General features: G+C 36.6%; 1 protein-coding gene across 1 annotated transcript in view; it reads right to left on the reverse strand.

Annotated features, from left to right (window-relative positions):
* The window catches only part of epha5 (EPH receptor A5), a 64,775-nt gene that overhangs the window by 15,674 nt on the left and 32,067 nt on the right, over positions 1–17,034 (reverse strand). The window contains exons 6-12 of the mRNA XM_032569959.1: positions 7,339–7,463; positions 6,334–6,423; positions 5,724–5,793; positions 5,512–5,614; positions 2,646–2,713; positions 1,035–1,160; positions 303–488 (exon numbers count right to left, since the gene is read on the reverse strand). Of these exons, the coding sequence (XP_032425850.1) occupies positions 303–488; positions 1,035–1,160; positions 2,646–2,713; positions 5,512–5,614; positions 5,724–5,793; positions 6,334–6,423; positions 7,339–7,463 (768 nt within the window). The remainder of the gene's footprint in view (positions 1–302; positions 489–1,034; positions 1,161–2,645; positions 2,714–5,511; positions 5,615–5,723; positions 5,794–6,333; positions 6,424–7,338; positions 7,464–17,034) is intronic.

The raw sequence follows: 17,034 nt of genomic DNA on the forward strand, positions 1-17,034 counted from the left end.
AGTTAGGAATTGTTTTCATTAAAAGCAACTCTTATCAAAATTGCTCATAATTTTGATAATACACATCATAAAGCCGCAGCAGCTAATCAATTAAAAATAATGTTCACTCTGATGGCTGACAGAAACTCCAAACATGAGTGGAGGCTTCATAACCAACAAGAAAGTCTCAGGAGTAATGGAAAACTTCTAGTCTTCAATAATACCTTTTCTTCTGTTTGTCTTTTTGGCACTGCAACATGGGAATTACACAAGTTCAGGGTGGGATTAAAAAAACAGCTTTGGAAATCATTCAGGTGACTTACTCTTGGTGACGACTCCCTCCAGGCGGATGATGTTTGGATGGTTAAACTGGCCCATGATCGATGCCTCCCACAGAAAGTCCCGCCTCTGTTGCTCCGTGTAGCCTGCTTTCAAAGTCTTAATGGCAACCTGGATCTCTCTTTTGCCAGGCAGCCTCAGGGGTCCGCTGCACACCTCACCAAACTCCCCTGCAGCAAAAGAAGAGACATCCTTGTTGGCCTCAAAAATGATCTTCTTGTTTGGAAATGGAAAAATAAGAAAAAAGTTTAAATAAATCCATAAATAGATGCAATACTTGACCTATGTCTGAAACTGGTATAATATTAATATATGAAAGCTAATTAGAAGTGCTATTATTTTTATTTTAAAAGTAACAGCAATTCAGATTCAATTCTTTTAGATTCTGATATATGTTGCAGCCATCCAGAGGAGCTGCTTTGTTGTGTTAAATGATCCATCAATATTGGGTAAATCTGACTGCAAATGCAACATACAGATTTATGAGACAGAGGAAAACATGGTGTATAAAAGTTAAGGTCAATCCATCAAGGGAAATAAGACTTGCTTTTTTCATTCCTTATAACTTTAAGCACTCTAGTGAATTTAGTGACTCAGAATATATAAATAAAGCAATCTATTCATTTTTATACCTAGATCAGCTTCCTTCTCTGAATAAGAACCCATTTATCTTCAAGGTGTGAACAGACTGAGACAGGCACGCTGATTTTACTCACCAGCACCGATGATCCTTTCAATAGAGATGCATGAGACGTCAATTTCCTGTGCAAACTCATGCACTGCCTGGTTGGGGTCCTCATAAGTGAGGGGGTCAATGTAAGTACGGACACCAGGGAATTTTACTGCAGAAAAAAAACAGCACAATTTCTGATTTGCACTCTGGGTCATCCAATGAAAATGCATCTGACATATTACAAAATGTTGCCACCTTCTCTTTTTTTTATAGCTATTTAAACAATTACCATTTACATATAGGACTTGAGCTAAGCTCTTTATATAATTCATGACTACAACAGATCTTTTGTCAGATGACTGTGGCGAATGCTTTCCAACATCTGTTCACAAAGTATTCAGGACTTTTATAGTAAAGTTCTGCTAAAACCTCAAAATCATTTACTAGATTTTGAGCAGTAGAAATCTTTCATACAGTAAATTCCAAGTGATGGATGCTGAAGCAAGAATCTTGCCTGAGTGGGCAAGACCAAAAGGGGCCGCCTTGAAACAACTCCAGTCTCAAAAACATCATAGGATTTTATGTAAATGTTACTTTAGAAACCTTGACACTCCAGTTATGTTTATATTGGGCAGTTGTGTACCAGGAAGCTGATGAATATTTAAATGGGAAATTGAGCTTTGAAGCTGTGCGCCCCCAATGAACTTTCTGTATAAAACACGTACTGTGAACAAAACATGTAAACCAAAAGTAAGGCTGTGTAAACAAAAAGCAATAAAATGGTGCTCGCCATATTACTTCTTTCTTTTTAAAAACACTTTTATTTTGCCTCAAGCAGTTGATATTATTAGAAATGATTTACAAACTTAGTGCTTTGTATGTTAAGGAATTAATCACTCTGAACCTCTGAAAAGGACTTCAGCTAAAAAAGCTCTTTGAGCATTTAGATTTCTCTTTACTTTCTTGCAACTAATGTCAACAAAAGTCTACTTGAAGATGACTGGTAATTCCAATTTTATAAAGAGGGAAATGCATACTGATTAAGTAATTAACATAGGAAAAGTCTCAATTTCATAATTTTACTCTTTTGCAGATTTGATGATTATTTTGCTGAATGTAAAATCTTAATACCTTATGCATCTTCACCAACAGTTCTTCATTACATTTCCCCAATTAGATAACCTCATCAAAACAAAACAAAAAATTAATCCTATTCTGAGCATTTGACAAACTGCAGACAGATATAAACCAAGCTATGTTGAGAACTGGTTTGACTGCATCCTATACTGGTTCCTTTATGTTCTCTGTTGTAGCTGTTATATCCATTACAGCTGGTTCAGGAACTGACAGATGGATAGCAGGGTACAACGCCAAAAATATGGACAAATATATTAAGCTGCCACAACCTATAATGCTTCAGAGCATTATGTGTCCTCTACTAACATGGATGTCATTCAGAAAATAGCTCTTGGCACACAGCAGTGACATATGCACTGCTAGCAGACATTCGGGCTTACAGAGATAAACAGAGACATGACCACTGTCTGACCCTGCCGCTAAACATGTTTAGCGGTGCAAACCTCAGATGAACTTGGATTTGTGCGTACACTGATATTATTGGTGTACCCTACATTTTAGGCTGATTAAGACTTACTGTGACCATTGTGAAAATGCATCTTTTCCTCTTCAGGATCCTGCTTTGCTTTGCTGTAGCCACATCGCCTAATGAATGAAAGACAACATTGATACAAACTTGTCAGAATTTTTTTTAAAGAAATACTTCTGTTATTTATAAGGCAGTAATTAATTGAATTTTATTTCATTTTAATGTGCATGATTTGTAATATATATATACACACACACACGCGCATGCACCCCCCCCACACACACACATTTCCATTGTAGAAACCAGAAAATCCTCAGAGATATAAAAGAATAAAGTATAAAACCCAGGAGTTGAATTCAGATATTATTGCCAATGACTGAGTCCCAAGTGAACACAGAAAAGCAGAAAATCCTTTCTATATTTTCAGTTAGAAATCTAACCCACATTTCAAGCTGCTCAAGATAATTGCTGAAAATGCTGAAAAGCACAGCGGTTTGAACACAAACATAAGCGTGCAGTTTTTCTATAATACAGCTGTCCAAAAAAAGCTTCCCTCAACAAAACCAACACTGACTTTTTTGTTCACTTGAAAAAGATCTATTACTTTCTAACAAAAGGTCATATGTTAAAAAAACCCCGAATCAAGTGGGCCAGCAGTAAATTTTTTTGTAACCACTTACTCTTGTCCTGTAGTGTTCATGTGAGAAGGGTCGTCTTAACCTTAACTGCCAAAGCCTGAATTAATTTGTATGCTGCCTCCATGTTTACATCCGCGCGTGTTTGTGCTTAGACGGCTCCCGTATGTTGATATTTAGACAAATGGCATCAGAGATAATCACAGATATCCCAGATTAAATGGGGTGATGGGTTTTTAATGTGATCCTACAAGCAAACACAAACACTGCACATGTCAATAGAGATAAATAAGTAAAATAAACAGGCATGTCTCTTGTGTATTTGCAGAGTTGATTGAATAACAGCCTCGTATGCGTTAAAAAAGTCAACCAACTGTTTTGGATGAAGGTGATTAACTATTTTTTTGGTACTTAAATACAATTGAGCACAATGACACACAAGCACACGCACACACATTGGAATAATGTCCAAATGTGTTGGTCAGCCAGGCAAGAAAAGACTGCAGGGTGTACTGAAGAAGGGCTGTCTGCAGTGTCTGATGGAGAGTGCTCTATTAGGAGGTTGAGCAAAGAGGTGTGAGCACCTTTAATGCCTGGGCAGCCTTCCAAGTACATACATATAGTGCTTTCCACTCTTTTGTTAAGATTTGTAAAAAGAAGATGTAAAAAAAATAAACCCTCTGCATAAATTCATATTTTATGGCAGGAGCATATTCTAACAGAAAAAATGCTGAAAAATACATCTGGTAATTTGTGTACTTTTATTTAGTGCAAAAAAAAATCCAGGCTAAAAAAATTTGTTTAGATTAAATCAGGCAGAATAATTATTTGCATCTTAAATCATTATTTCAGATAAATGTAACTAAAGCATTTCTATAATTTACATTTAATGATTTGTAGTTGATCAGAGTTTCTAGAAATATTTTATTACGAACCTTATTTGATGTTATCTATATGCTGATGCGAGAAAACAGCCTTTTCTGTCCAACCATCACCGAGGCAAATGTGTTCAGTTTGTGAATCTCTACTGGGACTTAAACTAGAACTGTGAGCTTTGGTTAGATGAGGCTAAATTGCAGCAAATGCTCCAGGGGCATTTGGCATAAGACATAGAAATAACATGTGGAAAAGAAACTATTGATGCTGTGAGCTTAATTTTCTTACAAATGTTCAGAGAAGCTTAAGAGAAGGTAAGAAGCTATTAGAAATACAAGGACATTTTAAGCAAAAATATGGTGAACTTCTATTAAAATGTATGTTTTTAATAGAGCAAGTAACCAAAATACATGACCAAATTAACACATGAATAGTCCACGAGGCACAAAATTAAACTTTTTCTTTGACCATCATAACGATGTTTCAATTAAAGGTGTTTAAGTTAAAAAGTGAGTTCTTTTTAACTTAAAAACACAAAGGTACCAATCTTGTTTTTGGAAACTTTTAAAAACATCATCTCCTCACCCTCCCAACTCCCCACCATTAAATATATGAATTAAAATGAACTTTTAGTGTGAGACTATGTGATTGATTATGTAGTCCTAATAGCTTTAAAATTATAGTTTCCTCAGATTTTCATAGACTTTATGCATTTGTAGTATCAGGCAACATTGATCCATCTCTCATCTCCATTTCTTTTTAAGTAGTCATTTTTAGAAGACAGTACTCCTTCGATCAACTCCAGTCCCAAAAGTTAGATTTACAATCCTCTATAGGTTCTGTCCTCATAACTGCTAGCAGTGATCAATAATTTTTTTTTTTTTTCCATTCTAAGACAACACAAATATATTGTTTTGGTAATCACCAAAAATAGAACTCTTCCTAAGAAACTTTCCCTCTGATACTGAAGCACTCAGCATGTCTGCACATATTGTGGTGAAGGAGTTGCACCATCAAAAGAAAGCAAAGAATGTCATTACATCTGCAAAAAAAGATCAGTGGCTGGCCTTTGCCCACCTGACTACCTCATGAGAGTAAAACAAAAAAAACAAACAAACAAAAGAAACCTTACTAAAGACATTGTTGAACTATTGTCCCTAGACAAATGCTATAAAGACTACACAACATGAACCAACATAGAGATGGGTTTTTCCAAACAGCTATGAGCACACAAAATAAAACTATAATCAAACAATGCCAGTGTGCATAATGCTGTAAGTTAAAATAGCATTGTTGGGCATGTTTATTATATATTATTGCAAATGCTAATTAATGTCTAACCCCCCCACCATCCAAACTTTAAATGCTTCATTTCTTTTCCTTCATATTTATTTATGCCTCACCGTCCGCTGAGCAAGAATCCAGCAACAACCGCCAGCAGAACCAGTGCCAACGTGATGGCCACCGCTATTATCGAAGCCTGAGCACGCTCACTGGTGGCAGTTACTGCCAAAAGAAAAAGATGTGAGATTAGACACACACAGCAAGCACACAAAGCTGCACCTGGCACCTATTGTTGATTGCATTGTCGCCCTCCCATCTCTGATGTACTCACGGTAAGGGCTCGTCTGGAATTCAAAACGTCGGCTAAATGCGCCATAGCCTGCTGAGGTCCTGGCTCGTACCTGCGATGCATCATCAAGAATCATTTGCATCATTGTAAACATTTCCATATTCATGTTTGCCTTACTTATTTTGAATTTGATCCTGTGTAAGCGATTTTTGTGTAAGTGCAAACATCAGTTGAATGGACAACTCTTCATAGTCATATCTGAAAATATGTCCTTTAAGGAATGAAAAAAATGCATTCAGTCACTTCTATTGCGTAATACAGACAAGATACACAGCAAAAAGTTCTTATCAAAGTAGACTAAAAACTAAATTTTACAATCTGCAGGCAAAATTCCAAGGGTAATAATGTGTGAGAATGGTCCTGTTGAAGTCCAGACCTAAATCAAATTCAGAACCAAAGCAAGACACTCAATATGACTGATCTTGAGCTACTTTTCTCAGGAGGAAATGGGCTAAAATTCTAACGTATTTATGTGCATAAAGTACATGTAATCTTGTGGTTCCAACATGACAAAATGCAGAGAAGTTCACGTGGTAATAATACCAACTACCTTACTAATTGTCTTTTTTTATTATTTGAAGGCATCTTTTACCTGAAAGATGTAGACTGACGAAGGTCTCAGGCCTTCCACCACCATTTCTGTTTCTTTTGATTTTATTATGGTATAACTTGAGTCCTGCTCCTGTAGCAGAGGCAGAGAAAAGACATTAAATCCACCTCATTAGCTTTTAATCTCTCAGTATGGTGGGCAGTATGACATTCATTTACAAGCATTTGTTTTTCCAATCAGATTTTTGAGAATGTATGTACTTAGGCCACCTGTGATGTGTGTGGGCATGTGGGGGTGTGTGTGTGTATGGTAAATGTGTTTTAATCCCTGTGTGCAAGCATCGGTTTCCAAGCTGAAACCACATCAGGTTTAAACACAACTAAATGCTCCTTCCATTAAGCCTGAGGCCATTAGCCGACCACTGACCACAAACTGCACTGTGTTCTCATGTGAACCTTTAGTCTGACCTTCCATAAAAGAAGACATTAGAACCAGGCAGAGGGAAAAGAGGAAGGGCACAAGAGAAACAGTGATACGGATGAAAGCATCGAATTGCTGTGCTGACCTTAATCCAGTGGAAAAAAAAATATGCATCATCAAAAACGTCAAACTAGTCAAGAAAACCTTCGTACTAAGCTACTGTATTGATTAACATATGGCATAATAATGGCCATATGTTTTGATATAAACTGTTATTGTAGCAAACATATTTTGCTGTTCTAAAAGCCAGTTTCTGAAGTCCATTTTCATGGAAATGCTTGGAAATTCTGTTTTTAAATAAGGAAATCACATTCAGTCAGAAATATTCAGAGAATATTAAGAGAAAGGTACGAAATAGAAAAATGCAGCTATTTCTAAGAATAAAACACATTTCACAACACCAGCAAACTTATATTTGTACTTTGCAATGATCTCAGAGACATGATTGACATATTTATGCAACTTACATCACTAAACTAAACACTAACCCAAAACTCTTCCACTCTCATAAAAGTTTTCAATCTCAGAAAAGAGAAGTCAAGGAATAAATAAATTGTTCACCCTTACCTTTTCAAAATATTTGATCTCATACTCAAGGATGATGCCGTTGGGACGGTCAGGTTCTGCCCATGAAAGGGCGATGCTGCTCTTTCCTGTATGGCCTTTTCTCACTACACTTACCGGGGACGGTGCTGCAAACACAGAAATATACTGTTACGCTATATTACAACAGTTCACAAATATTATATTGCCTTTCATTGTTTCTGTCAGGCAATGCAAAAAATTATCGTTTCGTGGCCTGGCTTGACATAACTGAAAACAACTCAAGCCTCCATAAATTTAAAAAACAAGAACTGAGCAAAGTTGCCAAGACATTAAATAGAATTTCATTACTTCTTAAAACAGGAGGATACTGCCTTATGTTTTTCCTTCAGGTTTCTTACCAAAAAGTCTCCTGGAATCCAGAATTGTTTGAGGTTTTTCTCCTCGGTCCACTGAGTTCTAATTTAACGAGAGATATTGATTCTGAAAGCAGATTTACTGCTTAAGGATGTTTACAAGCTGGATGCACCTGTATCTAATTATATACACCCTTTATATCTTGAAATGGAGCAGGTGCATTTTGATGAGGCCAGAAAGTCAATTCGGCGCCTGCTCACGTCTACGTGGGACCGTCTCCTGAAGCTACAAAACCTGGCAACCCCTTTATTGGATGCTGTCAAACTTTCAAGACGGAAACTTAAACAAAACAAAAAAAATTACAAAAACGGTTGTTTTCTCATTTCACTTTCAATTATTGCTTTTGAGTACAGGTATTGTTTCGATTTTGAGGCAAAGTAAGCCAAGTTTGTGAGTTTCCATCAATCTTAGAGCCATCCGGTTGTAACCTGAGCTGTTCGGCCGTCTCTCAGAGGGACAGTTGGAGAGTTTCTGACACATAAAGAGCTTTTAACCAGGCAAAATGCTCCCCCAGGCAACATATTGGTGGCGTATGAGTGTGAGCGTATGTGCATGTTCCCGTGCGCGTGCAATGCCTGTCTTCTGCACAAATGCTAAACAGCGTTTGGGTTTCAATAGCCTCAGCAGAACTCCACAGGGAATAAATCATTGCTACAAACACAGTAACTAAATCCTGAGTGGATGGTTGCACAGAAGTGTTATCTGCAACATCTTAAAAGCCTGAAACTAGAGACCACATCACACACACGCACACACACTTTCACTGCTTAAATGGAATAAAGGCAGGGATTCAGTGATGTCAGAAGGATTATTTTCCCAGAAGCATCATGATCAACACTACACCAAAAGGTTTAAATCCTGCAAAAATGGATCCAATGTTCAGTGCTGTCATAATTGATTACATTTGATTATAATTAATAATCAAATGTAAAATCCTTTATTCTGGACTAAAAGGATTTTACATTTGGATTTACAAACCAGAAAAAAAAAGTTTTCTAACCGATTACTGGTGATTCTAGCAGAATTAAAGATGTATTTTCTTAAGGTTTTGGCAGCGGTTGCCTCTAGTCAATAGTAGCTGGCTAGGAAGCAGTGCAAAGAGAAAAGGGGAAGATGTGCAGTAACATAACCAGGCTGGGAATTGAACCTGCAACATCTACGTCGAGGAGTGTATCCTGAGCATACGGTGTGCCCCTCTACTGCTGAGCCATATCATGCTGGAGTACGGACAGATTTTTAAAAAATGACAAAATATGTTTTTCAATATGCCACATTAATTGCTCCAAGGTGCATATCCATTACTGCATTTATTGCAGAATAGATAAAATCTTGGAGTATTTGATCAAATACTTGCATAATGCTTGAAGCAGGCGCCAGACGTTTGCAACTTCAAGTCATATTTTTGGTTGCTTTTATAGAATAGAATAGAATAGAAGTACTTTATTCATCCCAGCAGGGAAATTACTTCGCAGTTACAGCATAGAGACATGCTGGGGAGTTTGTGTTTGCTGGAAAAAGAAATGTTTTACACCAAGACAAAACATTATACAAGGATATCTCAAATTGCATATAAACAGATGTAGTATCAAATTTACCAGATTAACTCAAGTTTATACATTTGGCTAAAGCTTGTTTCGGAAACCAGCTGCTATTATAGTCTGCCGAGGCAAGTGAGCAGTGTACCAACTCTGTGGAAATATTCTAGAGCAAAATACAGGAGAATAGAAAACGTGCATACATTTAGAGCAATAATCTTTATGATGCATTGTGCTCATAATAGCAGGGAGTTAATTGTGCAGCAATCCTTGGTACTGAAAAAGGATTCAACCATCAAATGTTATCAACTAAGTATATTCCTAAACTGCCCTTTTGTTGAGCTGTTTGTTACTTCTTAGTCTTTCATGTACACACATTGCAACTGTAGAAAAAATGTTCGTTTGACACTAGAAGACATCAAAGTTGATCCAGTCTGTTTTTGTAAACATCAACCGTCACGTTCTGAAGGTTGATGTGCCCTCTTTATTTGCGTCAGCAATTTATACTTCAGATTTAGCAGCTCTGAATTTAGCAACAAAAATATGATGTTTACCTCCATCTTGTTGCAGTTTGTGTACATGTTTTGAAAGAGTGAGAGTGGAAAGGGGGTTGGCAATGAGCATTTTGTTTGACCATGTGGCAGTGATTAAGCAGTGATTATTTCATAGTGTCACAAGGGGAAGGAAAGATATACAATACAGGTAAATATTGGTATCTACAGCAAAATTGATATCTAAAATTGGCCCAGATTTTCACATTGGTGTGTCCAAATTTAAACATTAGCTAAATTAGTTTGCTTAAACTGTAAAGTACTTTAGATATGCATACAGAATAGACCGAAGATCAGAATCAATTGATTTTAAGCTGAATCCAATCTTTTCCACTAAGTCAACACCTCTTATTTACAGGCTACTGGTCACTCTGACAAGACAACTGGTTGTGGAAGTCGTTACTCAACCCTTTTTATTATTAGGATAAATTAATTTTTAATATATCCATAAAGTTTTAAAATTAAAAACAGCTAAAATCAGTAATGGCAGGTCAGAGTTTTACAAATATGCTAGTCAGAAATCCCATTCACCAAAGCTCTGATCATTGCATCTATACAGTAATTTAAAATAGGTTTTTAGTAGGAATTGCAGAAGAGTAACACGCTACAGAAGATTTGGACAGTTTTGAAAATGATATTGAGGGAAGTGAAAAAAAAAATACTGAGAAACAAAATATTAGTGAGAAGATGAGAAGGAGACCTGCTGAAAAAGTGTTGGCAGGGCCCAAGCAACACATTTATTTTAGCAGCAGAGAAGACAGCGTGAAGAAGCGTCTTTGCTTAAACACTTCCACTCCCTGTTAAACCTGCTAATGAGCAACTTCAGAACAGTAATGCAGAACACGAACGTGCTTCAGCGACTGGCGTGATGTCATAATGGCAGCCATAATACTAATTTTCTCTTTGTCCCAAGACTCGTGGTGATAATAAATATTTTTTCTTAAAGAGAAATGTTAGAGGCAAGCAAGAAACCACTTCAGAGGAAGAGTACATGGCCTTCTCCGGATAAGCACATTATTACATTGCCGAACATAACCCTGTCAGACTTCTATCTGTCTGCATCATCGCAAAAATCAATGCGGGCCTTAGACTAACTGGTTTATTATTTTTTAATGATTCTTGGAGAATGTCAGAAAGATAGGGGCACAATAAATCAGAGAGGAGGGTGGGAGAAGCCTTTATTAGAAATCATGATTTAACCTGATCCCTGCCTGCTCATTGGTGATAATCTCAAACTAGGAGTGTATAGCAGCTACATAGCCACCATTTAATGTGTGTGTCAATTAAATGCATGTTGGACTTCTTAGGGGAAGCTTTACATGGTAGAAATATATTTTTTAAATTAAACATATAAAATACCAATAAAATACTCGCTTATATCCTCCAGCTACTGCTTTATGTTTTGTCTGCAATGTTATCTCAACAGTGAAGACATCATGTTTTTATATCTGTAGTTACATACAGATGAAACATAATATTTACTTAATACTATAAAACATTTTTTACCACAATAAGACCAAATATGACCACATTTCCCATTTTAAGACCAGTTAGTCTTGTCAATTTCTTCTTAAATTGCTTATTGCCAGAATAATGACAAAAATATGTTTATACATTCTTCAAATTGATAAGTTTACCCAGATTTTCTTTGGTTTGGTAGAATTGTCTATGTAGTAGAAATGTATTTTAAACATTATGGCTTTGACCAAATGTTTCGGGTATTTTTCCACAAGCTTCTCCATCATTAGTAGATTTTTGGGTCGTTCCATCAGATAGAATTAATGTGTAACAGAGTTAGATTGGTAAGGAATGATGCTTGCACACGTTTAGAGTCCACAAATAGTGTAAAGGATTGAGATCAGGGCTTTGTATTGACCATTCTTAAAAGATATTTCTCTTTTGAACCATTTTGTAAACAATTTAGACTTCTTAAACTCAGTGTTCTTAAGGTCACCCCTTAGTTCCCAAGCTTCAATTCAGATGTGGCTACCATCTTTTCTCATGATGCCACTTAGTTTGTGAAGTAAAAAAAAAACATGATGCTGCCACCCACATACTTCAGAACTGGAGAGGGATCCTGAAATCCTGGCTCTGGCTTTGCATACAAACTAAGTAAAGCAGTGGTAGACATTGTGTCACCACTAAAAATCGAATTATTTCTTCGACATTCACTTGTACCTGCGTTCCAAAATGATAGGAAGACCCCCTTAACATTGTTATCGCACAGAGCAATGCTGTGAGACAACTTTGCATGGGTAAAGCAGTGCACAGAACATTACACACACCTCTGCCATCAGGCGATTTAGGTAGCAGACACAGGAGAGGAACACATGTGGCATTCAGTGTTGCTCACAACAAAGCCTGGATTGCAAGAGGCTCCCAGCAGTCTGGCTCACACACTGCATTTTACAGTTGCTAATGACATCGTACACAAAATCATAATTTTTGTCATGGTCCATTTGCATTTAAAAATAAATAAGATCTGTACATATTTATATGTTTCAGATTTGCGAACATTTTACTCAGATTTTGCCTTTCCAAATTGTTTAAAGGCAGTAATGTGAAATGAATGTGAATTTGAAGGTACAATTGCATTTAGCATAGAGAAATAACTTTCTAATTAAATGTCAATGGCAAAAGAAAGGTTTTGTCTTTTTAAACAGTGTATGTACAGTATATATCTGGTTTCAATCGTTTATTTTTCTCTGCCAGCTCACTAAAGTCAAAGAAAGGAGGCAGTATTGAAACCGCAACCAAGGCCAAAATAAGAATATTGCTCATCTAAAAGGCTTAAGGCTTAACTGGGTTGTCAACTTTTTCTTTTCTTAAGAAAATTAAGAAAAGACTCACACAGGCTGCAGCAACTTTATCTACTAACAAAAATTAGTTGCTACTTTCTCTTTGCCCTCTGACACATGTTTTGATTTTGTACAGTCTCCCATCCAATCCACTGGATTCCAGCAATCCCTCTTCCCATTCTGTATGGAAGCCAACAACGAACACACAGCTACAGCAGGAGGAAATGCACTGTCAACAAGCAGAGGCAATGCATCACAATTTATTTGATGGATAGCCAGCAACAGCTTAACTCATGTACAAGCACATGTACATTTTTACACAATGGCCCTACATTTATGAACATTACACGAATAACCCAAAATAAAGCCAGCAATTTAGAAGGATTTTTTTTTGCGTAATTATCTCACATAATTCAGAATAATTACAACTGTGGGTTGTGAGAGATAACACAATTTTGAAGAGGCTATGTGATATTTAAAATTATTTCACTTACATTCCAAAGCCAGTTTTGGGCCATAAATTTGGATTATACCAGCAGGTTTTGCTCACGTGGAGATTTTTTTTAATGGGCCAGCAGGGATCTAATCACTTTGGCATATTATTACCAGAGTGCAAAATACACATGGGCTGGTATGAGACTCTCACAGGAAAATAGCACAGTACCAAATTATGTAGGTTTTCACAAATTTTTGAAACAAAAGAAATAAGGTGTGAAAGACCTGTATTGAAATTAAAAAAATGCATCAATTATCCATTTTGATGTTTACATAAATAATTACTGAAATTACCAAAACTGCAGGAACTTCCACAACCAAGTAATATTTGTTTTATTTAAAAATTGGATACAAAATAAATCCAAGTTTAATACTAAAGAACAAGTTGTTTCTAAAGCACATTCCAAAAGCAAGAAGATGCTTTTTTCTTATTTGTTATTTGTTTTGTGACCTTTCCTTCTATCAAAGTCCTCCACATCAATTCTCCAATTTGTTCCCTTTGCCTCTACCTCGTCATGTCTCTCTCTTCCCTCCCCAACATTTCACATTCCTCAATCACCTCCTCGCGACAACACTTTATTATGCAGCAAGACTTCAGAGATACTGTGAAATCGGCTATTTCATGGTTTTCTTATCACATGTGACACTGTGCACACATCAAACAGCAGGTCCTCCAAGTCTTCCCAGCAGTCAGTGTTTCTCGCTCCCATGTCCCTCAGGAATTCTGTCTGACTTGCTTTCCACCACCACCAAAGCACAACAAGCACAAGCACACAGACTGAAAATAAAAAAAATTGCCGTGTGCTCAGTGATCAAGGTGCTCACAAGGTAATTACTTTTGAGTCAAAGGCTGGTAGATCAGAGGCAGTTAAACCTCTCATTACAAACATCGCTAGAGGTGTAATGTTATATTTAATAGGACGGATTTTAGTGGCATCAAAATGACAGCAGTAATCAATGTTTCTCTATCTGATGGTGCTGCATGGCTTTTGATGCCGTTGAAGAGTCAAACTACATCTACCAACTGAACCTCATTTTTGGGGGATTTTATCTGATTCATCCACAAAAAGAAGGGCTGAATTTTGAAACGAAAATAACAATTACAAATTTTTACTATACAATTTTTTACAAATGCAATTCTGAAAAACGATCACTGTTCTCCTCCTCTGTCTTCCCAGTCTTCAGAGGTGTGTCTCTACCAGCTTTGGATATTTAGAACTGAAATTTGTGGCCACTACTATTTGCAAATAAAAAAAAAATCTCATAAATATTCTGAACTAAACCATTTCATTGTAACTCCGACACTTAAGCCGTTCTTCTCCCGCTGTTTGGTGGACCTCCAAAAAAACCTCACTTTTTGTAGTCTTTTGACCAGATTGATTTTTTTTATGCTAATAAAAAAAAAACCTTCCCACAGCATGAAGCCACTCCCACCATGTTCTACAGTTAGGATGGCGAGTTGAAGACTGTGGAACTTTTTATTTTCCCCTGTAAGCATGCCAAAATGCTTGTCAAGTTCAAGTAGTGTCAACACTACAGCAAGTGACACTTTTTATACCAAGAAAATAATGTACACTTCCAATACAGTCCTTCAGGTAATATAATGAGGAAAAAAAGATAGCAGGAACCGGTCGTAGCATTAGTGAATATAGCTGATTATTGCACTTTTTTACTACAAGCACTTGCCTCACAGCTGGCTGTGCAGACAATTTTATTTTCCAGCTCACACAGCATGATTTGTTTTGATTAAAACTGACTTGAGGGGATTACCTTGTGTTATTGATCCCAAAGTGCGAATCTGTTCACTTTACTGATCCTGACTGTTTTTTGCACTTCAACAAAAACATGAAAGTCCAGTTTAGAAAAAGGACTCAGACTATCTCAATATTTTATTTCTTCTCCTCTCATCTTCCTTTGGTGTAGTTAGCACACTGCCACCCTGCCCCCAACATGTAGATAGTACTGTTTTATTTGTTGCAAAAATATTTGGTGCAACTTAAAAACTTACTTGCAATATTGAACATGTGTAATCCATATGGTTAATAATATATGTATTCAATGAAAATTAAGGTATGTACTTTGGTAACGTTGTAACCTTTTCATTTTCTATACAACTGCTAACAAACTTGGAGCATCAACAAATTTGGTCTGTTGACCAAATTTGGTCTGTTGAAAAATTTTGAAGGTAGCATTTGAGGAAATGTAATGATTATCGCTTGTTTCACAATTGGTGCCTCTGTGATGTTTTTATGTTGTAAAGCACTTTGAAATGTCGTGTTGCTGAAATGTGCTATACAAATAAACCTGACTTTTTCTTTTATGGTCAATTTAGTTGCTGATCATCAACTTCGATCAGTGATTGGTCGGTCAAGTTCTAAACAAAAATATGTTTTTTTCTTCCATGTGTTAAATTCTCCTATCTGGATCAAAACTGACCATAAAACTGTGAATTTTGTTGCACTTTTATGAGGAAAAAACTGGTAAAAAGATAAAACGTTTGGTACATGATGCATATCCAGGGCTTATCTTCTTTTAAACAATCTAACTGTTTTAAACACAATTGCTCTGATTTTAATAGCTCATGATTTAAAAACAGTTCAGCACCATATCAGGTTACTAACCGCAACTCAAGCCTAACCTACCCATTACCAAAGAGCAGCACAATTTATCTGTCTGCGTCTCCTGAGTGTAATCTAACTTAATCCCAAATCTCCATTTGGTCGTGTGACTGGCTAATCCAGCTACAACTTCAATAACCTGAAATTGAGTTTTATAGCCCAGTGTAATCCACTCAGTTCGCTGACAGCCGTAGTGACAAGACATTTAGAGGACTGTCAGCAGCCTTGACTGTTAGACAGCCATCTGCCTCCATCTCTATCTGCAGGCATCCGCCTTCAACACATACCATATCTGCGATCTGCCCCTTTTCAACCACTACGACTCCTACTGAGGCTGCTAGTAATACTACCTACTGTTCTTTGAATCCCAGCATGCCATCTGTTCAGCAAAACGCAGCAAACCCTATCCTTCAACGCAGTTTTTTTTATTTTTTTCGCTTTTCCTCCAGATGGAAGCCTAGGGGAGGAGAACTGTAATCTCGTGTCTCTCTCATTTCATTATGATGTGAGCTAACCAGATCATTATAAGCAAATAAAAGCTACACAAGTGCATACCTCCTATAAATATGATAATGTGTTACCAAAGCAAATATGAGCTCTGTTTTTCCATTTCAAAAAGGAGCCCTAAAGCAACTATGACACAATATAAACATACATTTATATGCACAGGAAAAAACCGACATGTTTTTGCTGAGTCTGACATTAAATCACACTAAACTTCCTGGGCCTGCTAGAATGAACAAAAAATAACTCATGTTTGCTAAATGTCAAAGCAATGAGAGATGCAATGCGATAAAGATAGAAAGTTTTTGCAACCTTTCTCAAATTCAGACGTTTATGACATTTCCTCATATACTTTTTAATTTTATTTAAAGTTATGGTTTGGGTAAAGATTTTGGTTCTTTCCTCTTAATGCCATTTATTTTAGGAAGTATATGATACTGCCACCACTGTGCTTTAAAGTTGGGGTAGTGTTGAAAGGGTGGGAAGCCTCATCCTTTTTCATTTAAATACAAAATCAGTCATTAGGGCCAAACAAATCTTTGGTTCTAACTAAGTCTGACTATACTTTTATCAGTCAACTAAAAACTATAGTCAGATGTTTTTTTTTCTTTTTTGTTTTTGTAAAAATGGCTTTTATTCCACTATTTGACCCTCTCTGCCATTCTCCTGATGTCTTGGTGTCACACAAGGAAGCAAGTTTACAGTTTTCACCTAAATACACCTACAAGTGTAATGTTTTGAATTAACTTTAAATAAGAAGCTTACAAAATCCAAAAAATCATTCTCTAAGGTTCTCTAGATT

The sequence above is a fragment of the Xiphophorus hellerii genome, chromosome 8 (genome assembly GCF_003331165.1).
Source record: "Xiphophorus hellerii strain 12219 chromosome 8, Xiphophorus_hellerii-4.1, whole genome shotgun sequence".
Lineage (NCBI taxonomy): Eukaryota > Metazoa > Chordata > Actinopteri > Cyprinodontiformes > Poeciliidae > Xiphophorus > Xiphophorus hellerii.